This window comes from Lontra canadensis, unplaced genomic scaffold (genome assembly GCF_010015895.1).
Source record: "Lontra canadensis isolate GAN:19392208 unplaced genomic scaffold, GSC_riverotter_1.0 scaffold36, whole genome shotgun sequence".
NCBI classification, from domain to species: Eukaryota; Metazoa; Chordata; class Mammalia; order Carnivora; family Mustelidae; genus Lontra; species Lontra canadensis.
The window spans coordinates 17,823,848-17,847,488 of NW_022631030.1; the positions used below are offsets into that span (position 1 = coordinate 17,823,848).

The following is a 23,641-nucleotide window of genomic DNA, read 5'->3' on the forward strand; positions in this document are numbered from 1 at the left end:
GCAAAGAATGGGGCGGGCCAAGGATTGCGATGGAGCCAACGTTCCAAGGAGTGAATTTTTTAGGTTTCCGTTTAAAGTGGGGTTCAACTATTAAATTAAAGCTTAATAGTCTTTCTCGCCTTATTTTGGGGGAACACTAAAGAGAACTTGAGACAATCTTTCCTGTATTAAATGTCACTCTTGCTCCCCCCGCACTCCTCTGTCAAGCGGCATTTTCCGTGCGTGTCAAAGGGCTACCCTTACCCCGTCAGACAGCACTCGAACGTTGTATATATTCGAATGTGGATGGTAGCCTAATGTTTACCGAACTAAAACAATAAAGGAAAACAAAACAAAGCACCCAGAAAGGATATTTGCAGTTCTTTTAATTTTATGGGACGTCTGGCCCGGGATCCTGGCAAAAGGCTGTAACGGCCATGTCAACTAAGGGAAAGATAGGCCGCGCAGTCTACCAGTGCACATGCGCAATGAGCACACCTCGGTGGGGGGGGGGCCGAGTGGCGAAAGCTACAGCGGCAGAGGCGAACGCATGCGCGTGGCGTCTCCGAAGCGTCCGGGCTGGAGACTGCGGGCCCACCCCACCCCGCCCCTCCTCACCCCCGCTTGAAGCCGCGGAAGCACCTCTGTGCGTTGCACCGCCAGAGCCTGGGGCTGGCTCGCTGTGCTACTCAGCGCCGCACCCCACCCGGTGGGCGGCAGCGGCCACGCACGCCCGGGCTGTGTACTGCTCCCCTCTAATTGCATTGCCGGCCCTAGTCTCTCACTGCCGCCGACGGCTCGGACTCGCCCGGGACTGGCGAGTCGCGGTGCACTGGTACCCACGGCGCTGCAGCGGGCCCTGCCCCCTCCCCGTGGAGCCGGGAGTCGTGCTGTCGCCGGGGCCCCGTCTGGCAGAGAGCTGGGTCTGGCGTCCAGCCCTCCGGCCTTCGCTTAGGGCTCCTACCCCGCAGAGAAGAGAGGTTCTAACCGAGACCGGCCCGGCCCGGCCCGGCCCGGCGGTGAAATGAGCTTCTTCGGCTTCGGGCAGAGCGTGGAGGTGGAAATCTTGCTGAACGATGCCGAGAGTAGGAAGCGGGCCGAGCACAAGACGGAGGACGGGAAGAAGGAGAAATATTTCCTCTTCTACGACGGAGAGACGGTGTCCGGGAAGGTGAGCCTTGCACTCAAGAACCCCAACAAGCGGCTGGAGCACCAGGGCATCAAGATTGAGTTCATCGGGCAGATCGGTGAGTAGGCACCCGGGGCCTCCCTCCCCGGCCGCCTCCGCCGGGCCAGAGACCGACTTGGGGGCGGGGGAGCGGGCTGGTTCCGGGCCCAGCTCCGGTGAGGCCTGTCGGAACCCCTTGGCTACTGCAGTGTGAGGCCCGCCGGCGACTGCCCCTATGTTGACGGCTTCGCTGCCAAAAGTGACAGCGCATCGCGAGGACGGTGGGGGTGGCCGAGGGCGACGGGGAGCATCCCTGCCACAGCATCATTGTTGTGGGCACCTCGCCCTGGGATACCCTAGTTGTCCCTTAAACATGTTCTCAGCTTTGCTTCCTGCCTCCAGGATTTCCAAGTGAAATGCTCCTGCGGTAGCCTGCAGGTGGGTTTGTTAGGGGAAGACCTTTCTCCAGTACTGCTTTTGCCATTGTCTGGACACCCACAGCTGTCAGACCCAAGTTAAGCTGGTCCTCTGTGCCTCACTTAGTTTACTCCCATCCACCCCCTTTTTCTTTCACATGTGATGTGGAAGAGAGCTCACCACCTTTCTGTCTGGCCTTAGCTCTGATCTCCTATCCTTGGACCTGTTTTGAAAAAGAAGCCCTGCAGCCTTCTGTCTTTCTGTCTACTTAGCCTGTGTTTCTAAGACTTCTTCATTAGAATGCTAGTTTTCAGTTGACTAATTTCCTCCTTACAGACCAAAAAAAAAAAAAAAAAAAAAAAAGGTCCTTCTCAGTCCAAAATTAAATGATCAAAATTTCTCAAGCTCTAACAATCTTCCAATATAACTATTAATAATTAAAACTAGACAGTAAAAGGCCGTAAGAATTCAGAAAATTTGGGAGTTGCCAGTCAAAATGGAGTTGTCTCTAATTCTATTTGAAGTCTTGTTTTTAAAAACTCTCATGTACTTCTGAAATAAATGGTCTTTATCATTGGGTCACACTGTGGATTCACAGTAAATACACATGTGGGCTGAAAAAAACTTCTGGCTAAAGATTCATTCCTGTAGTGCAGGCTGCCTGTATGATCCTGTTCTTACAGACTTTTTGGGAAAACTAGTTAAATATTCTCTCTCATATCCTGAGAGCACAGCAAAGAATCTGTTCTCTTGTTTTACAGGGGCAGGAAACACTGGCACAGGTAGGAGGAATCCTGGAAAAAGGAGTCTGTGTGGCCAGTGCTCTGGCTGAAGTATTTGCTTCTGATATTTGAGAAAATAAAATTAGGTCAAAGACTGGCTGATCATATAGGAAACTTTTTTTGCTATTTTAAATCCAGAATTTGGCCTTTTATGTATCAGAAAAGGGCTAAAGAGTGAGTTTCATACCCTCTACTCTCCTTCCTGTAGCTTGGATAGGGTTTCTTAACAGCAGTACTGTTTACATTTTGGGCCTTAATAATTCTTTGTTGCCTCAGGATATTTAGCAGGATATTAACCTGAGCTGGACCCACCATGTACCAGAAACACCCCCAAATATCACCCCCGAAGATGTCTTGGGATATTTCCTTATGTCCCTGGAGAGTAAAATCACCCGTAGTAAAGGACTACTGGTAGACGGGATGAATCCAAAGCATTTTGCGCTAAGCATGAGGTATGAGATAGTCAAGAAGTGCTTGCCTGCTTAGCAACGCCATTTTCAAGTAGTAGTTTTAAAGTTATTCCATGGATTCTTTGGCTCTGTAATATGAATGTAAACAGGCACATTTAGTTCCTGTCTTATACCATCACTCCAGGGGGTGGTGATACCACATCAGTACGTGAAAGATAACCAGAATGTCCCCTACCCAGCATTGTGAAATGAGCTGTTCTGGGAGAACGGAGTCAAAGCCTCCCTCTAGTCTAAGTGAAAGGGAAGCTGAGGGAGCTACTTGCTGTACCTGCCCTGCCCGGTTTCTTGTCTAACTCCTTGAATCATCTTCCCAGCTGGGTTTTCTCCCAACCTTTTAGCTTCCATTGATAACTCTTCCTGAGCCTCTGAGCACCGTGGGCTATTGTTGACCCTGTGACTTTGAGCAAGCTGTGTGCCTCTCTGAGCGTCAGCTTTCTCACCTGTAACGCAGGGATGACAAAATCTTGTGAGAAGAATGTTGAGCTGTCAAGGCATAATGCTTCATGCAGAGTATGGTCTATCCGTGTCAACAGTCTACTGATCTCAGGGCACCAGAGCGAGGCTAGCGAATAGCTTTGCCGAGGTTGTGGTTGTGTGGTTTTCTCCTTCGTTGCATTCCTTGACTGAATGAAGTGGGTGGAGCTTTGGTCAGGCTCCTAGGTCTTGCTCTGCGAGTGATGATGTACAGTATAGGTCTTGCTATATGAGAATAAGAAAGTTGATATCATTAGTCTCTGTCCACCTTCCTCACTGAATTCCATTTTAACTTAAAAATGTTCTTATAAACTATAGTCTCTTGGATTTGGTTTCTTTTTTCCTTCCCACCTTCCTTTCTTCTGTGGAACAGTTCCGCAGCTTGAAAATCAAGTTCTTTGTGTAATTAACCTTCTTATCCTTATGATTAATCTCTTTTTCCTCCTGATGAAAGTATATTTGTCCCACTTGTGTATTCATTAGAAAGACAGCCTGGTACATGATTGAGGGTCATGCAGACAGGGTGACTTAAATTAGATAGGGCTCCGTTTATAATAGAACAGTCTTTGCTAGGGTCTTGTGAGGACTAGAGATAATATATGTGATGTGCAGGTCTTAGAACACATAATAGGTACTCAGTAAAAGGAAGTTAAGATGATTATTGTCATTTTCTCTTTCCCTATTAAGCTTGACCCATCAAGAGGTTTCCAGGCACTAGACGTTTAAAACATGTCACTGTGTAGTCACCCCGATTCCTGTGCAGGCGGTCCATGGGGAATGTTTGGACCTGGTTAGCCTTCCCTTTGGTCTACTTGTCTGCCTCCTCTCATTGCCTTCTATTGTCTCCCAAATGGCATGTTAGCCCAAGTGGAAACCTGTGAAAGGGACTCTACACAGAGTCCTTGCAGAGACAACTGTTTAGCTTTTTGTTGCATTGGACCTCTCTGGACCCTTCTCAGAAAAGCTCCTATTCCAATCTTGGTTTTAGAGGTAGACAGGAACACGCATAACTTTTGTTTCTTGTCTTTTCTCTGTAACTTGCTCTGGCAGTCTCATCTGCACCCATGACTTCTGTGTCTTTTTATATTCTGATGACTCCCAACCTCTTTCTTTGTCCTGACCTGAACTCTCTACTGAGTTCCATGCCTGTGTCTCCAACTGCCTCCTAGACACCTCTCCACCCGAATACCCCACAGATCCCTCAGAAACACATCCAAAACAGAAACCTCTTTCTCTGCTCCAGGTCCAGCCCTGCTTCTTGTCCTGTGTGCTCCCTTGTGGCCTATGTCACACTCAGCCTCAAAGATCTGAAAGTCATCTTAGACTAATTCCTCCTCCCACACTCCCAGTCTGCTCTCCCAACAGCTCTCGAATACATCTTCAGTCTGTGCTTCCTCTTCTTGCCAATGCTGCTGCCTTTATTATCTCTTTTTTTGTGGCTACCTCCTAACTGGTCTTCCTGGCTTTGCTCTCCTCATCTTTCAGTTCTCCTTCTGTAAGAGTGAACTTTCTAAAAAACGGTTCTGACATTGTCAGTCCTCTCCTTAAAATTCTGCTCAACTTCTTATTGGTTACAGGGCAAAATTGTACCTGGCTCCTTCCTGAGCAGCCCTGCTTTTCTCCCCAGCCTCATCTCTCCCTTACCCTGTAACCCTCACCTCTTATAGTTTCATCAAAATATGTTCTTTCTAGAATCTTAGACATCTTCCCTTTGTGTGTGAACATCTTTCTACAAGGTCTGCCCTTCCACTCAGGCTTTTACCCATTCTTAAAGTGCCCAGCAAACATGTTTGGGGAAGCAAACATGACAGCCTCCCCCAAGTTCCCCAGGCTGACTGAAGCCCTCTTTCCACTCTTCTTCCACAGGTCTCATTAATACCTCTTTTCAAACAGGGTATGACAAACTTGTGACTTTTTTTTTTCTTTCTGGTCTGCCTTCCTCACTAAATTCTGAGTCCTTCAGATGCCTTCAGTCCATTATCAGTGTGGTGACTTATCTCTAGTCTCAGTGGCTAACACAACGTAGGTGCTTGATAAATATTTGCTAACTGGACACCTGGTCAGATCTAGGAATTTACAGAAGCTGTTCTCGATTTTTTTCTCAACTCCTCCTAGATAAACCAAAGTTACTTGAGTGAAGGAAAGGGGGAGTGTAGGTTTGCTTTGCGGCTTGCTGTGACGAGGGAGGGCTTCCTCTGGCGCTTGTGGTAGAGGCACTGGTAAGCTAGGTGTGGCCATTACTCAAGGCCACTGAGAACTAAGATGACTCACCTACCAGCAGGCACCCATGCAGCCTCTTCCCTAAGGGAACTAGGGCACAGAAACATTAAAGCTGATGTCAGTTCATTTGCTGTTGCACATTGCTTTGATCACACTTTCTTAGGCCAACCTGAGGCTGATTTCTCCCTGTATATAAGAAAATAAGAGTCGTCGGACCATGATTCACTCAGTTCTACACCAACTACTTGGATGTTGCAGTTTGAATATTGCTTCTGAGTATAGGAAGGTCTTATCTATTTACCTGTATTGTCTATGTTTTCTCTTCCCCTTAGTAAGTTTGTGAGCCACCTTGGGTTTCTTCCTTCATCTAGTGTGCTTTTTCCAGTGGCTTGGTCTGTTGTAACAAAGCTAACAAATGTGTGGGGAGGGCTTCTCCCATGTCACTCTAGCATGGGATGGCCCACATTTTGGAAAAATGCAATGTTGTATATAAGAAGCATGGGGGGGGAATTTTTTAATTGTTAGAAGAGACCATTTTTCAGCTGCACTCATTTGGGGAACTGTAATGCATGATAGAAGGCAGAGCTGGGCCATCTTAAAGAGTAATGGGATTAAATAAACCAAAGGTAACTAGAAGGTCAGAGTTACAAAAGAGGGCAGATATGAATACCCCTGTCCTCCAAAACCAAATAGATAATATCTGGATTTTTTTTTAAAAGATTTTATTTATTCATTTTACAGACAGAGATCACAAGTAGGCAGAGAAGCAGGCAAAGAGAGAGGAGGAAGCAGGCTCCCCACTGAGCAGAGAGCCAGATGCAGGGCTTGATCCCAAGACCCTGAGATCATGACCTGAGCCGAAGGCAGAGGCTTTAACCCACTGAGCCACCCAGGCGCCCCTGGATTTTTTTTAAAGAAAAATTTTTTTAAAGTAATGCCACTGGGGGCGCCTTGGTGGCTGAGTCAGTTAAGCATCTGCCTTTCCCTCGTGTCATTATCTTGGAGTCCTGGGATCTGGCCCTATGTCCAGGGCTTTCTGCCCAGCTGGGAGTCTGCTTCTTCCTCTCCCTTTGCTCCTCCCCCCCACCACCCCTGCTGGTGCTCGCTTTCTCTCTCAAATGCATAAATAAAATCTTAAAAATCCATTGTGTGGATCTGAACCCATCAGTACCAGTCAAGCCTGTACTTCTAAAGATTTTATTTATTTATTTGAGAGAGAGAGCACACAATCTTGGGGGAGAGGAAGAAGCAGACGCCCCACTGATCAGGGAGCCTGATGTAGGGCTCGACCCCAGGACCCTGGGATCATGACATGAACTGAAGGCAGATGCTTAACCGACTAAGCCACCCAGGCGCTGCAAGCCCGTACTTCTAAAAATTCCAGAGGCTTTCTGTATTTTATTTCTTTAACCCATGAAAAGCTATGTAAAAGACACATCGAAATTAAATGAATTGATTCTGGCCTGTTAGTGAGTTGTTACAGGGCTTGAGCTGAGCTGTGTCTTGCTGGGGATGGGCAGCCCAGAGGCATTACTGCTCTAGCAAGTATACTAGGGTGCAGGAGATTGGAGTGGATGTGGCCAGCATGATCTTGATTGGGTTGCCAGTTAGCAGATAGTGGCTGGGAAAATCAGAACGGGGCTCTTTGGAGGTCTTTTTGGCCTTGCTCACTTAATGTATCTTCTAAGACCTGCATAAAGCTTGGATCAGACATGGTCCCAGCCCAGTAGCAGGTTTCAGGCTGCCTCAAATGATGACTCTGTGATGCAGAGCTAGCTCAATTTCCTTACAAAGTGGCAAATTCATCCCTCAGCCGTTGGTGGCAAGTTTCATCATGAAAACATCCTGACTACAAAAGTCACTTCTTCCTGTTGGATCAAGAAAGAGGCTCAAGACAGGGAAGTTACCTTAATAAAAAACATGGTCAGTTCCTACTTCTAACTTGAGATGCCTGGTTGCTGAGGGCTTTGGACATTGGGGAGAACCAGGGATAACTTGTCACTGCATCTTTGGGATAAAATACAGGCAATTTATAACCTCTTGATGGCCCAACCTCTTGCTAAAACAGCCTTGTAGTTTCTGTTCTAATTTATATGAGAGGAAACCAAACTTTCTGGCAAATAGCAAAGTATGGCTGTTATTTCTGCCCCTTTCCACCACAATGTTTGCAAGAGCACTGGAAATGGCTTATAAATTATAAATTAAAAAGCCCAGTCCAGCTCCACTCAGACTACACACTGCCACTCTTATGTGACATTTAGTGCAGGACCTGATATTAACATGTGTCCAGGAGGAAAAGCACTAGGGAGAACATGACACTATGCAGGGAAGGACCTCTCCTGCCAAAGGTGGCCACAGCCAGGTGCCCCTGCTAGGTCAGGCATAACGTTGCTAGGTTTCTCAGATGCTGGCCATCTGTTCTCTGAGCGCTCTTGGGTCCTTCTCGGTTTTGTTTCTCTTATTGCCTTTTGTATGTGTGATCACAGTTGTATATTTTTCCAACCTTCTCTTTCCCTCTTTTTCTCAACTCTGGATTTCTCATTTAAAGTTAATGGACACTGGGGCTCTGCTCTACCTGCTTCTGTCCCCTGAAACTATGGCCAGAATCCAGTGCTTGGGAGCTAAGATACCAGGTCTACCAGTTAAGGGGTCACTTCCCACACAGGTGTCAGGACCATCAGCAAGGACTTCGGTAGCAATGGACCAGTGAGAGTAAGTGAGAGAGCCCTTGTTGGAGTGCTTCTGTTCCTACCTGATCACTGCACTTCCTTACATTTACTGGGGGCCACAGTTTTTGGATTTCAAAATAGAAGCAATGGATTGTTCACCTTTTCCTGTCCTTTCCTTCTATAGGTTGTAAGCGTGATCTCCCATTTAGTGACTTTGTAGATTATTACTCACTACCCAGAATGTTGCCTGCCACTGAGTCCATTAAGTATTTGAAGAGAAGGTGGTTGTTTGCAATATAAAGTGGATCAAAGTGTAACTATATAGGAAATCAGCAATAAACTGTAATTAGAGAATATAGTGTAAGTTCATACTTAAGTGGCAGCACTAGTTTGGGATTAAACCACTCTAATGCCACCTTCCTGACTTGGAAGAATCTTAGCACAGAGCCCACTCTGCTTTATAATGCTTCCCTGTCAGGGATTTTTTTAAAAAAAAAAAAAAAAAAAAAAGGGCTCCCTATGGAATAGCCTCGTCAGGACCAGCTGCTAGGGCAGCAAGGGGTTGATTTTGTACTCAGACTGAAAACACTATCTGAAACCATTTTCTCTTTCTGGGCATGGTTCTCCCCTGGGGCAGGACTGGACACTTCATTTCTTGGGCCTAAAGATGCAGTCCTAATCAGGGTTCAGACCTTGTGCTACCTGAGGCGGACCCACACAAATGCAGCTCTGTCCCACTGCCCTGATGCTCAGTTTGTCCCTGAGAGAGATTGTCTGCTGTGCTCTGGAGATATGGGAACTGGCCTAGTAGGCCATTGTCTCTGACACTCCTCTCTGTGGACCTGTTTCTTTGTCCCCAAGCAGCCGACAGTAGTACTACCAAGTGCACTCTACTGGATCTAGTTCTGATCTACCCTGTCGAAGGTTGTAGCCTCACATAGGACTGGAGCCCAGAAATGCCCGAGAGGTGGTACCTTGACTGTTATGTGGCCTTGTATATTCACAGTCAGTACTGAGTGTTTTCTCTGCACGGCTAGGTACTGAGGGGGTGCCAGGAACTAGGCCTTAACTCTAAAGACCATGCATATAGAAGAGTTAACATTTAAATAGCAGAGTACAAATAGGCATAAAATAATAGAGGATAAATTGATGGCATGAACTTATAATTGAGATTCAAATGCCAGAACTATTTCCAGAGGAGGATGAATTTAGAGCAGTGCTTCTCAAAGTGTGGTCCCTGGGCCAGCAGGACCAGCATCCCCTGGGAGCTTATTAGAAATGCAGAGTCTCAGGCCTCACCCCATACAGCAGGACTGAGTAATTGGGTTTTAACAAACCCTCCAATTGATTCTGGTGCTCACTGAAGTTGAGGACCCCCCCCCCTTATTTAGTTGGAGGGAATAACACTAAAATTTCTGCATCGTGTAGATTCCTTTTTGACGATCGTAACAGCTAGCAGCTAATATGTTTTGAGTATTTGCTATCAAGTGGTTACTATTCTGAGTCATTTACCTGCATTACTTCCTCTAATTCTTACAGAACCTTACAAAGTGTAATGTTATTACTCCCTTTGCACCAGGTCATAGAAATAGATTCATTCTAGCAGTAAATCTGCTCTAATCTGAGCCCTGCAGCCAGCAATGAGACTCTAAGCCAATCATTTGACCATGGTATGCCTCAGTTTCTTTCTGTTAAATGGCTGACAAGGCCTGTCCTAGCTACTTCAGGTTATTATAAGGATGATATGATTAAAGAACTATGAACGTGCATTCAGAAGTTAGAAATATTTTTAGAAATGTTTTTAAAGCAATGTAGTATTTTTGGTAGCAGTTCCCCTGATACAGCTCTCACTAAGGTACTGCCCTGATAGGCTGAAGCAGGGTTATATTGGGTTTTTACTGTGCCACTGGATTTCTCCATGTAAAACGGGAGTGTTTAGAAAGTGGGGAGGAAAAGAGATCAGTATATGGAGAATGCAGTGAAGAAGCGTAATTAGGAAAATAAAGGGAGTCAAAAATAAGGGCTAGGGGGAGTTTGTTTTGGGGGGGATGTCTCTCAGAAGAGGGGATCCTGTATCTTGGAGCCTCCTTGCTAAGCCTCGTGTAGGTTGGGGTCTGATAGTAGAGGTTGATGCTTTCTCCCCAGAGCTCTACTACGACCGTGGGAACCACCATGAGTTTGTGTCCCTGGTGAAGGATTTGGCCCGGCCCGGAGAAATTAGCCAATCACAGGCCTTCGACTTTGAATTCACCCATGTGGAGAAGCCGTATGAGTCCTATACAGGCCAGAATGTAAAGCTACGGTAAGTTGTGCCTGCTTTTTCCCCACCTTCCCCTGAAGCTGTCCATGTTTCTGAGGCTTTTTAATGTGGGTCTCAAGAAGAAAGAGAACTGAGCCATGGTGTGCTGGTAAATGGTTAACAATGGGCTCTCTGGGAGGAAAAGCCCTGGTTTGTAGCATTTGTCTCTGTAGTATAAATATTGCCACCATGGCCAATTTCAAGCTCCCAGCCAAATGTCCCTAATTACAGAGTTGGGGAGAGATGTTCAGTAGCCACCTTGACACAGCTAGATGTAAATTCCCCCAAGAGCAGAGAAAATTGTGAAAGGTAGCAAAATTATTAGGAAGCAGTGAGTTTATAGTAAGTATTACTTTTGTTTTTCATATAATCTTAATTATAAATTTTTATAATTTAATTTTAAATAATCACTATGTTTAACAACCAGTTTTTAAAAGTCCTGAAGAGTCAACAGTTAGCTTTCATACCGTGATACATGCTGTCCCCAGCATACCCTGGGCTGCACACCAGGACATACAGATCCTCAGTCCAGCTTTGCCACACAACAGCAACGTGATCCTGAGCTCTGTCACTCAGCTTTCTTGCTTGAAAAGTAGAATAGATTTGGATTCTAGATCGGTCCTCCATCGTTCGGGGTGATGGGAGCGTAAAACATAACACAGTGTGATGAACTTTTAAAAAATTAATAAACGCAGTTTAAGTACATAGGACTGTTTTTAGTGTTCCAGGTTCTGAGGATGGAGACTGATTCCAGGGGCTGCTGAGGTTAAAAAAAAAAAAAAATCCAGAGAGGTTCTAGACTCTTGGATGTAACCTGAGATTAGGTGATGTCACGAGATAAAGCAGACTTCCTCTGTTACTTTAGACACCTGGTTCGAGATCTTGATGCTATCTTATAAGATCAGCTCATCTTCATCACCTTAAGGCCCGGTAGTGCGAACTACAGGAAGACATTTCCTCCCCTTCCCTCTCCTTCCCTCTCCTTCCTTCCCCTTCCCTCCCCTTCCCTCCCCTTCCCTCCCCTTCTCTTCTCTCCCTGATCTCTCCTCTTCCATCAGAAGCATGATTGTAGGCTCTCTTTTTTCAGTCTGTGCAAAGAGGTCTAATCACTAACATCACTCAAACTAGAGACATAGCATTCAGAAAAAGCTTCACAGCCATGAGGATTATCTAGTTGTCACCAAAGCTTGGCTGTGGGATTTATTGTTATTTTATTTAATTTTTTTGAAGATTTTATTTATTTATTTGACAGAGAGAGGCATGAGGAGGCAGAGTGGGAGTCAGAAGGAGAGGTAGAAGCATACGCCCTGCTGAGGAGGGAGCCTGGCATGGGGCCTGACCCAGGACCCTGGGAGCATGACTGGAGCCAAAGGCAGCCGCTTAACCAGCTGAGCCACCCAGATGCCCCTATTTAATTTTATTTTTTACAGTGGATTGCTCTTAAATGTTTTTAAGACAGAGAGAAAGGTGTTGAAAAGAGTGCAGTGGTTCCCCGGAATAATAAAAATAGAATTACCATATGATCCAGGAATTCCGCTTTTGGGTACAAACCCAAAAGACGTGAAAGCAAGGAATCAAACACAGACATATACACTCACACTCATAGCTGCTTATTGACAACAGCCAAAAGGTAGACCAATCTGAGTTCCATCAGCAGATGAAAGGGTAAACAAATGTGGTATATACATACATAAGTGGGATATTATTCAGCCTTAAAAAGGGAAGGAAATCCTGTGATATGCTACAACATGGATGAACACTGAAAGCATTATGCCAAGTGAAATTAGCCAGTCATAAAAAGACGACTGCTATGTGATTTCACAACAGTGTGAATGTACCTAATGCCACTGAACTGTATACTTAAAAGTAGTTAAAATGTTAAATTTTAATGTGTTGTAGGGAGGAGAAAACCCCTTTTTTCCTCTATCCATCTTAGGTTTGTAGACTGAGGCCCTGCAAATCAGACTGACAGAAGACATGCTAGCAAGAGAAAGGCAGACTGGTTGATTCACATGTATGTTGTGCATATGCATGGAACTCAAGGATTGGTAATAGAAAGGGGTGGTTAGGACTAGGAGTTTATACAGGCATCTTAACAGAAGAATGATAATTTTGCAGAGAAGCAATAGGACAAAGGGAAGGGACTTTGAGCTTCTAGGGACAGCAAGTTGTGGGAAGGTAAATATATGGGAGAAACAAATGGAAGGTAAGAATCCTTTAAGCAAGATTTGTTTTGTGGATTTCTCAGTGCAGTCTCTGGGCTGGTAACAGTTGTCTCTGGTGATTAAGAAGGTCCTGCTCTTCCTGGTAGAGAGTGGGGAGGGCAGAGAGTTTTCCTTCCTGTGTCTGCTTCTTGCCTGTTGCTTTATAATATAAGCTTAATAAAATTGTCATACCAGGGTGGCATATTTTGGGGTGGTATACTCTGAACTCCTTTTGTATTTTACCACACAATAAACAAATAAATTAATTAAAAGAGAAAAAGGTGTTGCTGTCCAAGTAGATGAAGACATTAGGATTCATGCTGAGAAAGTGAGCAGGTCAAGAAGGAACAATTAGTTAAGGGCAGCTTATAGATGTGATTCCAGATGAAGGGCTTGTATATTATTACTTGGACAGGGGAGTGGGAATGAAAAGATCACTCTAGACACCTCTTTCTTTGTTTTTAGGTGGGGGAGTGGTTCTTTGGATGGTTAATATAAAGTCAACATGTGCTATTTGATGAATGGGTAGAGTGCAGAGACAAAATTGTTGGAAGGCTAGTACAAGGTCCTGAGCATCTTACCTTAGTGGACACAGCTGGAGCGGGCAGTAAATGAAGAATTTAATGGACAGCCACAGAAATGACCAGTGAATGTAGGTGCAGGTAGATGGCTATTAGGAGGAAGGGATGACTTTTGGTGAACATGGTTCATCCAAATTTAAAGTCTAAGGCACTGGCAAAATACAGAGGTATGAAAGTTCACTAGAAAATTAGAAATGCAAGCCTGGCACTCAGGACAGAGAAATACACTGTTGGGAGTCCTCTGCTCAGTGCTAAAAACTGGTATATTTTTCAAGGGGGTGAGTTGAGGAAGAAAAGAGCCCAGGCAGGTCCTGTTAAGAGGGATAGGAAGGTGGGGGTCGGGGAGGGCGGGAGGTGAAGCAGGTAAAGCCCTCCTGTGGAACCACAGGAAGAGCATTTCAAAGAAGAGAAGGAAATGTTTTACTCTCCAGTGTCAAAACTGAGGCTGAAAAGTAAGGCCACTGGGTTTGGCAATAGGGAAGAAGCTGCAATAGTTAGAACAGGACCCGTCTGTGACCGCTGTCCTGACGAATGGGCAGGAGCACAAAGCCTGGAGATTGTTTTGGGGATTGAGGAGTTTGGGCCTTTGTATAAACTCAAAAGAGGAAGTCTTTACTGGAGAGATTCAATAGATTGAGAAAATTGGAAAACTTGAGGGATCTCGATGCCAGGTAGTAGTTCTCTACCAAAGCTCCCATATTAGAATCACTTGGGAGGCTTCAAAAAATGTTGACGCCTTTGTGCCTCTGCAGAACAGTTAAATGTCAGCTCTGCCTAGGCATCTGGATTTTGGAAGCCCCTCTTCCCCAGGGTGGTTGTAATATACACACAGATCAAAAGTCTTTCTGCCAGATGGAGAAGGAGAGGGGTCTTGAGAGATGGAGGTGCTGTCGGAAGGAGGAAAGTTTGGGCAAAGATACAGACATGTGTTTAGGACGGAAGTAAGAGACAGCGCAAAGCAGAGGAGTGAGAGAGTTATCAATCTTAAATTGGAAGGCTTTCCTCTTCTCAGTAGAGTTAAAGCTGTGTCTTCCACAGATCAGGGAGAGAGGAGACTGGAGAGCCTGAGCAGTTAGAGAAGGGTTAGGAACAAATATGTGTCTTGGAGAATGTGGCAAAAGTTACTGAGGTATATAAAAGGGTTGCTGAGCATGGGTCAGGTCCACACAGAGGAGAGGAGCCTAAGTGTGTCATTGATCTGGTTGGCAGCTTTCTCCAGGCACAGTTGACAGGTGATGCAGATCATCTAAGTTTTAGTTAGAAGAAAATATCATTAAGGGGTTGTTTTTCTCCATTCACTGGAGAAAGAGTATAGAGTAGGTCAAGGGGACAGGGATGCTAGGGATCCGCCATGATTGAGCAGCTGACCAGACGGTCAGGCTTGGCATGCTAAGCCCTTCAGGTTCTGTGTCTCTGTGTTCTTAACCACTTGTCCTCTACCACAGCAACATCTCCCCAAGGATCCAAGATTTAGCCAGAGACTTCCTTTGTTTTAACTGGGACCTCTCCCATCTCTGCTGCTTTACTTATAAGGTCTGCTCTGCCTGAGTGCCCTTTTTCCTCTCCCCATACACTTGATTCCTCTACCTGAATTAGCACTTGCTGTGTGTTCTAATTTTTCTGTTTATTGGCCCCCCTTCCCCAGTGGACTGTGAGCTTCCCATGAGACTGTATCTTATTCATCCTATGCCTAGCAGTAAATGTTTGCTGAATGAAGAGCTGACTTACTTTCTCCATTCCCTATCACTCCCATTTAACTTGAAGGACTTGGAAATTGCTTAATTTATTGAATATTGTTAAATAGAGACATGCAAATATAAGAGTTTAAGACCCAGGAGTTAGTTGAGGAAAAACCCATACACAAATACATGGTAGGCAGTGGTGAGGGGCTTGAAAGGCATTAGGATAACCTGCTGTGGGAGTATAGAGCAGAGAAATCAATTTTATTTAGGACAGTGCTCTGTGCCCAGAGGATGGGCTCAAAAAGCCATTTGGGGGGAAGGTCTTTGAATTCCATTGTACTATAATTGCAAAATTTTGTGCGTTAAGTATGTTTTTTTTTTTTTTTTTTTTTCTGAGAAGAGGGTCCACAGAGGTAAATTCTCAAAGGAATACAAAGCCACAAAGGTTAACCACTGTTAGGGCTTCTCTCCAGTGGGTCTGTTTGGTGCATGGATTGAGGCAGCACTGTGGAGACTGGGAGTATTCCTTTAGACACATCCATCTCCTATAGGTATTTCCTTCGAGCCACCATCAGCCGCCGCCTCAATGATGTCGTCAAAGAGATGGACATTGTAGTCCACACACTCAGCACATACCCAGAGCTGAACTCTTCCATCAAGATGGAGGTTGGGATCGAGGACTGCCTGCACATTGAGTTTGAGTATAATAAGTCCAAGTAAGTATCAGGGGCCCCATAGTCATGGAGAACTATTGAGGGAGGTTAAGAATGGACCTGATGAGAATCCAAGAGATTGGTGCCCTGGCCTTGGCTGGCTTGTAATGCCGTGCTGGAGGGGAGGCCACTGAACTGGTACTATGAATATTTGTGCCAGGCTGCTGAAAGGTGGACCAGGAAATTAAGCTTCATTTTACTTAAATTAAATGGAAATTAAGAAGGTACATTTAAGTTAAATATCCTACATTGTCTTTTAAGGTCAGGCCAAATTAACTTTAAGGTCATTTGTTTTGGATGTAGAAACAGCTCTTTCCTTCTATTGATGAAAATAATCTCAGAATACAATTCCCATTAGCATTTATATCCTATATACAGTATATCTCTAGAAATCAATGTGAAGAAGCCACACAATGGCCGTAGTTTGCTGCTTCCTTCTGAATTTAAATGAATTATAGCAAAGAATACCTGATGCCTTTTTTTTTCTTTCCTTTTTTTAAAATTTATTTATTTTTTGATTTTTTATAAACATATAATATATTTTTATCCCCAGGGGTACAGGTCTGTGAATCGCCAGGTTTACGCACTTCACAGCACTCACCATAGCACAAACCCTCCCCAATGTCCATAACCCCACCCCCCTTATCCCAACACCCCCCTCCCCCCAGCAACCCTCAGTTTGTTTTGTGAGATTTAGAGTCACTTATGGTTTGTCTCCCTCCCAGTCCCATCTTGTTTCATTTATTCTTCTCCTACCCCCTTAACCCCCCACCTGATGCCTTTTTATAAAGGTCTTTAAATAATTCTAGCTAGCAAGTTGGGAAGCCATGTATATTTTATACTGTTTGCTGTCTGAACATGAAGATACTTAAGTGTGGAGCACCGGGGTGTCTCAGTTGGTTAAGCAGCTGCCTTCTGCTCGGGTCATGATCCCAGGATTCTGGGATCAAGCCCTGCATTCTCCCTCTACCCCTGCTTCTCTCCCTGCTTGTGCTCTCTCTCTCTCTCCCAAATAAATGAATTTTGAATATCTTTAAAAAAATATCTAAGTGCTTATAAATCACAAAACTTACCGACACTTCAAAAATATACCACAAACATCTTTCTTTTCAGTATAATGCCTTCCTGAAAATGTTTGAAAATCAGATATGCAAAAGTAAAAGTGTATTCTATTCACAGAAAGCAAAAAAAAAGAAATTAGGGTTCTTATTGGAGAGACCCCTATTATCCAGGTAGTGTGGGTTAGGAAGGGCTTTTTTAAAAATTAACAACATATGTGCTTCCTTGAACAGGGGTGAGGGAAAGGCATATATTTCCCTCTGTCCCTGGCCTAGAACCCCTCATGACCCAGAAGAGACCCTGCTTGGCAAAGCCTCGCCTGTGGGACAGGGAGGGGCGAGCTGGGAGGGAGGTTGATCTGGGCCAGGCAGGGACATGTAAGGGAACAGCTTTCCCCTTTCTCTTCAGCCTCAGGGCTCTGTGGGCTTTCTGGAAAGGAGCCACCAAATAGTGCCTACCCACCAGCACTCCAGCTACCTAGTAAAAGAGGTGGCTGGCAGGCAGTACTGCCTTGTAGATCTCAAAATAACTGTCAGTTAGCAAGGTTCAAGACCAAGTGTGGTATGTGAAGGGCACTGTAGAGAGTCTATCCCATGACCTCAGGAACTGGGTGTTCACACCTGTCCTGCTTCCTCAGAGCGGGCTGCTGTGTAAGAGCACACTGTCTATATCATGTAGTGCTATTCTGCCATTAGGGATTGCCCTTGGGGTAAGGTAGCAGGTACTACCATGTTTGTACCTTGGGTTTCTCCTCCGAGAAGTGGAGACAGGTTAATGGGTTTCAAACACGTAAGAAGGGATAAAGTAAAAGAAGAGTGGGGTCCAGGGTTCTAGGCCCTCCACAGGAGTTTCTCATGTATTAATGCTTCCGCATAGGATTTCATTTAGAATAAAGGAATGTTCTGTTTACCAAAGTTTGAAAACCCCTAGAATCTATGATCTCTTAGCATTCCTTCTGAAATGCTGTGAGCAGCCTCCATTCTGACTTTGTAAGTGTTCTTATAAAGTCTACCTTGTAAGACTTTATCTACTGAGAGTATCTACAGTTTTCCCAGTTAGACTATAAGCAGAAAGGCAGCCTGAAATAGTGGGGAGAACACAAGCCTAGGAATTAGGCACTTGAGTTCACACCCTGTGTCTGTCCCCTACTCAAATCCTTGTTCAAGTATCTATCTTTGAACTTCCTTTTCTCCACATGTCATATAAGGAGATCGAATTCTATTTTTTTAAAGATTTATTTATTTATTTGACAGAGAGAGATCACAAGTAGGCAGGCAGAGAGAGGTGGGGAAGCAGGCTCCCTGCTGAGCAGAGAGCCTGATGCGGGGCTCGATCCCAGACCCTGAGATCATGACCTGAGCCGAGGGCAGAGGCTTAGGCCACTGAGCCACCCAGGTGCCCCAAGGAGGTTAAATTCTAAAATCCCTGCCAACACTCCTATTCCATGATTCTGAGCTTCAGGTGTGAAGATTTTCCCTTCTGCCTGTATGCCTGTTATAGGGCGGTGCACACGCAGACAACTGGTATTTCAGACTGACTCAAAGAGAAATGCTGGAAAGGGCAGAAAGTATAATACAGCATGGCCAAACTCATAACAGCCCACAGAGCACGAGCCATGTGAGTAGGGCCCAGAGAGAAGGTGCTGATGGAGCATAACGCATCGTCTTGCTCTACTGTTCCTGCCTGGGCTGTCAGGTCCAGCAGACAAAACTCTTTGCTGCAGGCAATTGAGGCCCAGTTCCCAAAAGACGTTTTGTGAGCTCAGATAGCGAGCAAGTCCTGGTTCCTGCATTTGTGGGGTTTGCCTCCCACACATCAGGACATCTAAAACAACATAAACACAAAAGGTATAAAAGAAATTAAAGTGCTGAGAAGATAGATCAGATGGGTAAGCATAGAATGGGTGATGTAACATGCAAGAACATTCTGTGAGTTGCTTATGGAAAAATGGGACAGATTCCAATAAAGCACATACTGGGAAATCATTCTGCAAGGGCAGTTGTGGTAAGAACATGGGTGAGTGTGTACTGTGACTCCATCTTCAGCCAACCTGCTTGGCAGTGTCCCCTCCCCTGAAACCCAGGAGACCTGCAAGTATGCAGTTTGGCTGCCGTATTCACATCTTATTTTCTGTTCCCCAGATACCACTTGAAAGATGTCATTGTAGGGAAGATCTACTTCCTCTTGGTGAGAATCAAAATCAAGCACATGGAGATAGATATCATCAAGCGGGAAACAACAGGCACAGGCCCCAATGTATACCATGAGAACGACACGATAGCCAAGTATGAGATCATGGATGGGGCTCCAGTAAGAGGTGAGCATCCTGGCACCCAGCCCGCAGCTGCCTCACCCATTCCCCCAGGCCCTGCAGAGTTTTAGAGGGGCTCAAGAGATTATACTGCTAAAGTAAGATTTCCTATTCACCTATAATTTCTCATCTCTAATTGCTCACTGTGGATCCCAATAAAGAGGAAAAGGAGGGTTGGGTATGTGGAACTCCAAGCTCCTTCCCCACCTTCACCCAGAAAAGCCCCACTTTGGCCTCGTCTACATACTGAGCTTGTACTAGAGATTGCATCTCAAGAGTTATGCCTCTTAAATAACAACAACAAAAGCTTGAAAAGTACTGGCTTAGCAGATAAAATTGAACATTTTACTACTTTTTCCTATTGGTGTTCTTTGTTGCTCGGGAGCCAGAGATTAATGCAGAATATTCATTTATGTTCCTTAGCTCTAGCTCTGGCAAAATGATTCATTCTCTGAATTCATTCACCAAGGGTAGATACTTTGGGCAGCACTACCAGGTGCCACAGACCACACTGGGAATGGGACAGAAAACAATACTCCCCCATCCACCCCCAGAGTGGACATTACACCTGGAATGAATGGAGTTGAAAGGTTTGTTACTTGGGGAATCTGTGATTATTTGGCAGTAGCAATCTTTATGTTCTTCTGGCCCTACAGCTGCTGATCAGAAAGAATGTACTTTTTCCTTTAGAAGTGCTTGGTTATGCCAAGGTTCTACTCAGTTTATTCTCACATGTGTGTTCCGTGGGGAAGGTAGGGACAATGACAGCAGATTCTTGAGTGTCACCATGCCAGGTCCTTAGGGGGATAGGACTGAGCTCTTCTGACTCTGTAGGTGCCATTTTTTCACCAGCTATGCAAGTAGAGCCACTTGTCATTTTCTCTGAGAAATAAGACAAAACAGCAGATAATTAATGGTGCATTTTATATTTAGCTTCAGACTACATTATAGGTTTAGCCTTTCTCAGTAGAATCACTGCCCTAATTTCATTTCACTTAAATTAGGAGAGGCAGGGTGTTAGAGCTGGAAGATATCAAAAATACCATGTAGTCTGATTCCAGTTTTCCACAAGAGAAAATTAAGGTCCAGAGAAAGCAATAGACTAACTCAGAAGTCATACAACTAGTTAATGGAGAACTAAGACCAGAATTAGGATTTTCTCTTTTCCAGGCGACTATACCACTGCCAATCCATCTCAAAGTAGAGATGTATTTTGGGGGGCATACACTATTTAGGATGGAGGAAGGTGGCATCGAGATTGCTGGGTGACATGATGAGTTAGCTGGGGTTTGACAGTTAGTTGCCTTGTGAAAAACCAACAACTAGACACAATACATATAATCAAAAGATGCTTAGTAGTAGTGTCCTGTGCTGTTCATACTCACGGGTCTCTGTATTGGGGTGGTTAGAGAAGACACAACGGGACCTGGAGTGGAGCTGCAGTCATGTTTTTGCTTCAGCAGATCACTGAGCCACAGAATGTGAATTCCCACCAGGCAGAAGCATTCCCTTGAGTGTTCCATGACATGCTCAGGTGGCATCTCATGGGCGGAGTGTGACTTGGTGTAAGGTAGGATGGGTCACTTTGCCCTTCACTCTGATACCTGCCTGGCCTTTACAGGAGAGTCCATCCCTATCCGGCTCTTCCTGGCGGGCTACGAGCTCACCCCCACCATGCGGGACATCAACAAGAAGTTCTCTGTGCGCTATTACCTCAACCTGGTGCTGATAGACGAGGAGGAACGGCGCTACTTCAAACAGCAGGTGAGGCCCAGGTACCTCCCCAAGACCCCTGGTGGCCCTAGAGCCACATTAGGAATGGCATCATTCCTGTGAAGATCAGGGTCCATTTCAGACCGATTAAGCAGAACAGTACCGGGGAGAGAGTTCACTAGTCTCTGTGCCACTTGTTGGTTCACCGAGAGGGAGTCCCACAGCAAAAATGAGGGTTCCCAGTTGACACGTGAGTCTGCTTCCTATGATTGCTCTATGCTTCCTGCCCACACCATCAGAAGGAGCCCTAAGGTAGTATGGGGTAACTGCTGTCATTGGAGAGAGAAGCAGAGGAGGTTTTACTAAGATGCTTGGGAGAGAGTTGGAGCCTTTGGGAACCCCTACCCCCATGCCTCCCTCTCAAGGTAGCATGTTGCCCCCCTCCCCCAATTCTGCAGGAAGTGGTGTTGTGGCGGAAAGGTGACATTGTACGGAAGAGCATGTCCCACCAGGCAGCCATCGCCTCACAGCGCTTCGAGGGCACAACCTCCCTGGGTGAGGTGCGGACCCCCAGCCAGCTGTCTGACAACAACAGCAGGCAGTAGGCCCCCAGGGCCAAGAAGCTGCTGGGCTTCCAACCCAGCACCCCCGTCTACCAAACACCAGCGGCTGGGGGAGGGGGAAGACAGTGTGATGCTCAACTGACCCGTTACTTGCAACCTGAAAACAAATCGTGTTTTGACTTTAATTCTTTTTTCTGAAGAACCTAAGGGGCTTGGGTTGGGAGGCAGTCTCCTTGAGATTCTGTGGCTGACGTGGGAATAGGAATAGGTAGCATCCCGGTAGCTAGTCTCTCTGGGGCAAGAGCCTTCTGTTGAGGCCTTCCATGTGGGGGTGCCTTGCATTTTACAGGCGAGCAGAGAGCGGGCATCCTTGACTCCTGGGTCTCTGAGCTTCCTGATACAGGATCTGAGCATGTCCCTGGGATTCTGAGCTGCCAGTAGGGCCCGGGGTAGTCCCATCTTATTCTCCCCTCTACTATCCCTGCCCTATCCTAAATGGCAGGGGGGAGACTCAAGATCAGGAAGCTACCTCTTTGGGAGTCTTGGATGTGGTGCTTTGACGTTTCCACAAGCCAACTCCTTTTGGCCTTTATGTCACTGCTGTGAACGAGACACCTCCCTTCTCCATCTAATATGGACTCTTATCAGTAACGTTCTGGAACAGAAGCTTGTGGAAGGGCCTTTGGCTGTTGTCCCCTCACCTTGAGAAATTCTGGGCACAGAAACACCCTGGGGTCAGTGTCATGCATGGATGGCAGCAGTGTTGAACACAGGAGGCCAAGCCAGGCCCACTGAGGAAGAAGCATGGTGACGATGCGTGGTAGCTGTCTGCCTTCACCCCATGACTGTGCTCCCCAGCCCCTGGGGCTGGATGGTTCTAGGGTATTGCTGTGTGCTACAGCAAGCCTAAACAAGGGTATCTGGTTCATTTAAGAGATCCCGGGAAGGGGCCTTGATCTCTTTGCTTCCCTACGAATGGATCTTCATCACTCCTTACTCTCCCTCCACTTACTTTGTGGGAATTGGGGCTTGGGAGTTTCTTACTGATACCCATGTCCCCTCACTCTCTGAGTTTCAGAAGAGAGATGAGAGCCTCAGCAGAAGACCCTGCTACACAACTTCAGAGTAATTCTGCTTGCCAAATTATGTTTTCACCTTTACCAGTTGACTGACCAGAGTTTAGAACCATTGATGTTTTGTTTAAAAACATATATAAAAACTCTCGTGGGTATTCTTGTTACGCTAAAGGAGAGGGGTACTTCCCTCTGTTGCACTGTGTGTGGGCCTACTGGAGTAAAGATGTTGACATCCTTTTCTGCCTCATCTGGAAATGACCTAATGGCCTCCCTTCCCTTCAAGCAGACCCCACTGGCCAATAAGTACAGTATTTGGTGGTCTAACTTCTCCATAATTTGGGAAGCAGAGGGGTTGGTTCCTGTGTCACCTTTTAGTGTGGAAAATTCGGACTCTTCTTTTCCTCAGAAGTCAGTGCAGTCATGGGCCTCTGGCTGGGCAGGCTCATGGGTCAGGACTGAGACTGGAGGAAAGGATACTGGGATGATACTTGAGGTTGACTGGGGACAGCAGAACCAAGGAAGGTAAGGTGGTTCCCCTTCCCATCCCCCATGCTAGACCCCAGGTACAGGTGCGACGGACAATCCCATGGGATCAGGATTAACCCATCCAGCTGCCCCTGGATTATCAAGGTTGGGGCTCAAGTGTATGGGGGAGGCAGGTTCTGTGCTCCTTGCCTTTTCCACAACATGAGATTAGGCTCTGGTGTGCCTCCCATTATAGCTGGTATTCTAACTAGAAAGGACCTGTCAATTCCTCTGCCTCCCAGCTGACAACCCAAATTCATTTTCCAACTTTCCTAACATCTTAGACCTTTCTTCTGGGAGAACTAGAAGGTAGAATTTGATTTTATTCTCTCAGGAGCTGTGCATAAGCCAGGTCTTCTGTTTTCCCTCACTCTGCCCCCATTCACTCCTTGTCTGTGCAACTGTGCAGGTGTAGGTAAGGGGAGGCACCACCCCCACCTTCACAGGTTCCCATACCTGGGAGTGCATAGGTACTAAACCAAGCAGTGCAACTTGTAATTAAGCAGCTGCAGTGTTTACATGTTTCTTAATGTGTCGTCTTTTCAATGGCTGTATTTTAAAAAAAAAAAAAAAAAAAAAAAAAAAAACACTTGTTTCAGTTGTCTCTCTGATTAAAGAAAGCCCCTGTGGCTTGGAGGCATTGTGCCCATGGTCCACCAGGGTCTGTGATTTCTTGTCTTACACTGTCCCACTCACACCCAAGGGGAGATAGACTCCCACCTTGATCCAACACAAT

At 45.8% G+C, this 23,641-nt stretch overlaps 1 protein-coding gene across 1 annotated transcript; it reads left to right on the forward strand.

Moving 5' to 3' along the window:
* Positions 1 to 629: 629 nt before the first annotated feature.
* On the forward strand, positions 630 to 23,557 carry VPS26B (VPS26, retromer complex component B). Its single transcript, XM_032868972.1, has 6 exons — positions 630 to 1,226; positions 10,325 to 10,481; positions 15,497 to 15,661; positions 18,859 to 19,034; positions 20,650 to 20,792; positions 21,200 to 23,557. The coding sequence occupies exons 1-6, from the start codon at positions 1,004 to 1,006 to the stop codon at positions 21,344 to 21,346; spliced, it is 1,011 nt and encodes a 336-aa protein (XP_032724863.1). The 5' UTR covers positions 630 to 1,003; the 3' UTR covers positions 21,347 to 23,557.
* Positions 23,558 to 23,641: the final 84 nt, after the last annotated feature.

Bases quoted from the DNA above. Each gene is read 5' to 3' on its own strand.
- VPS26B (XM_032868972.1), top strand. From the start codon at position 1,004: ATGAGCTTCTTCGGCTTCGGGCAGAGCGTGGAGGTGGAAATCTTGCTG. The intron at 10,482-15,496 runs GTAAGTTGTGCC...CATCTCCTATAG, and splicing joins GGCCAGAATGTAAAGCTACG to GTATTTCCTTCGAGCCACCA. The intron at 20,793-21,199 runs GTGAGGCCCAGG...CCAATTCTGCAG, and splicing joins GGCGCTACTTCAAACAGCAG to GAAGTGGTGTTGTGGCGGAA.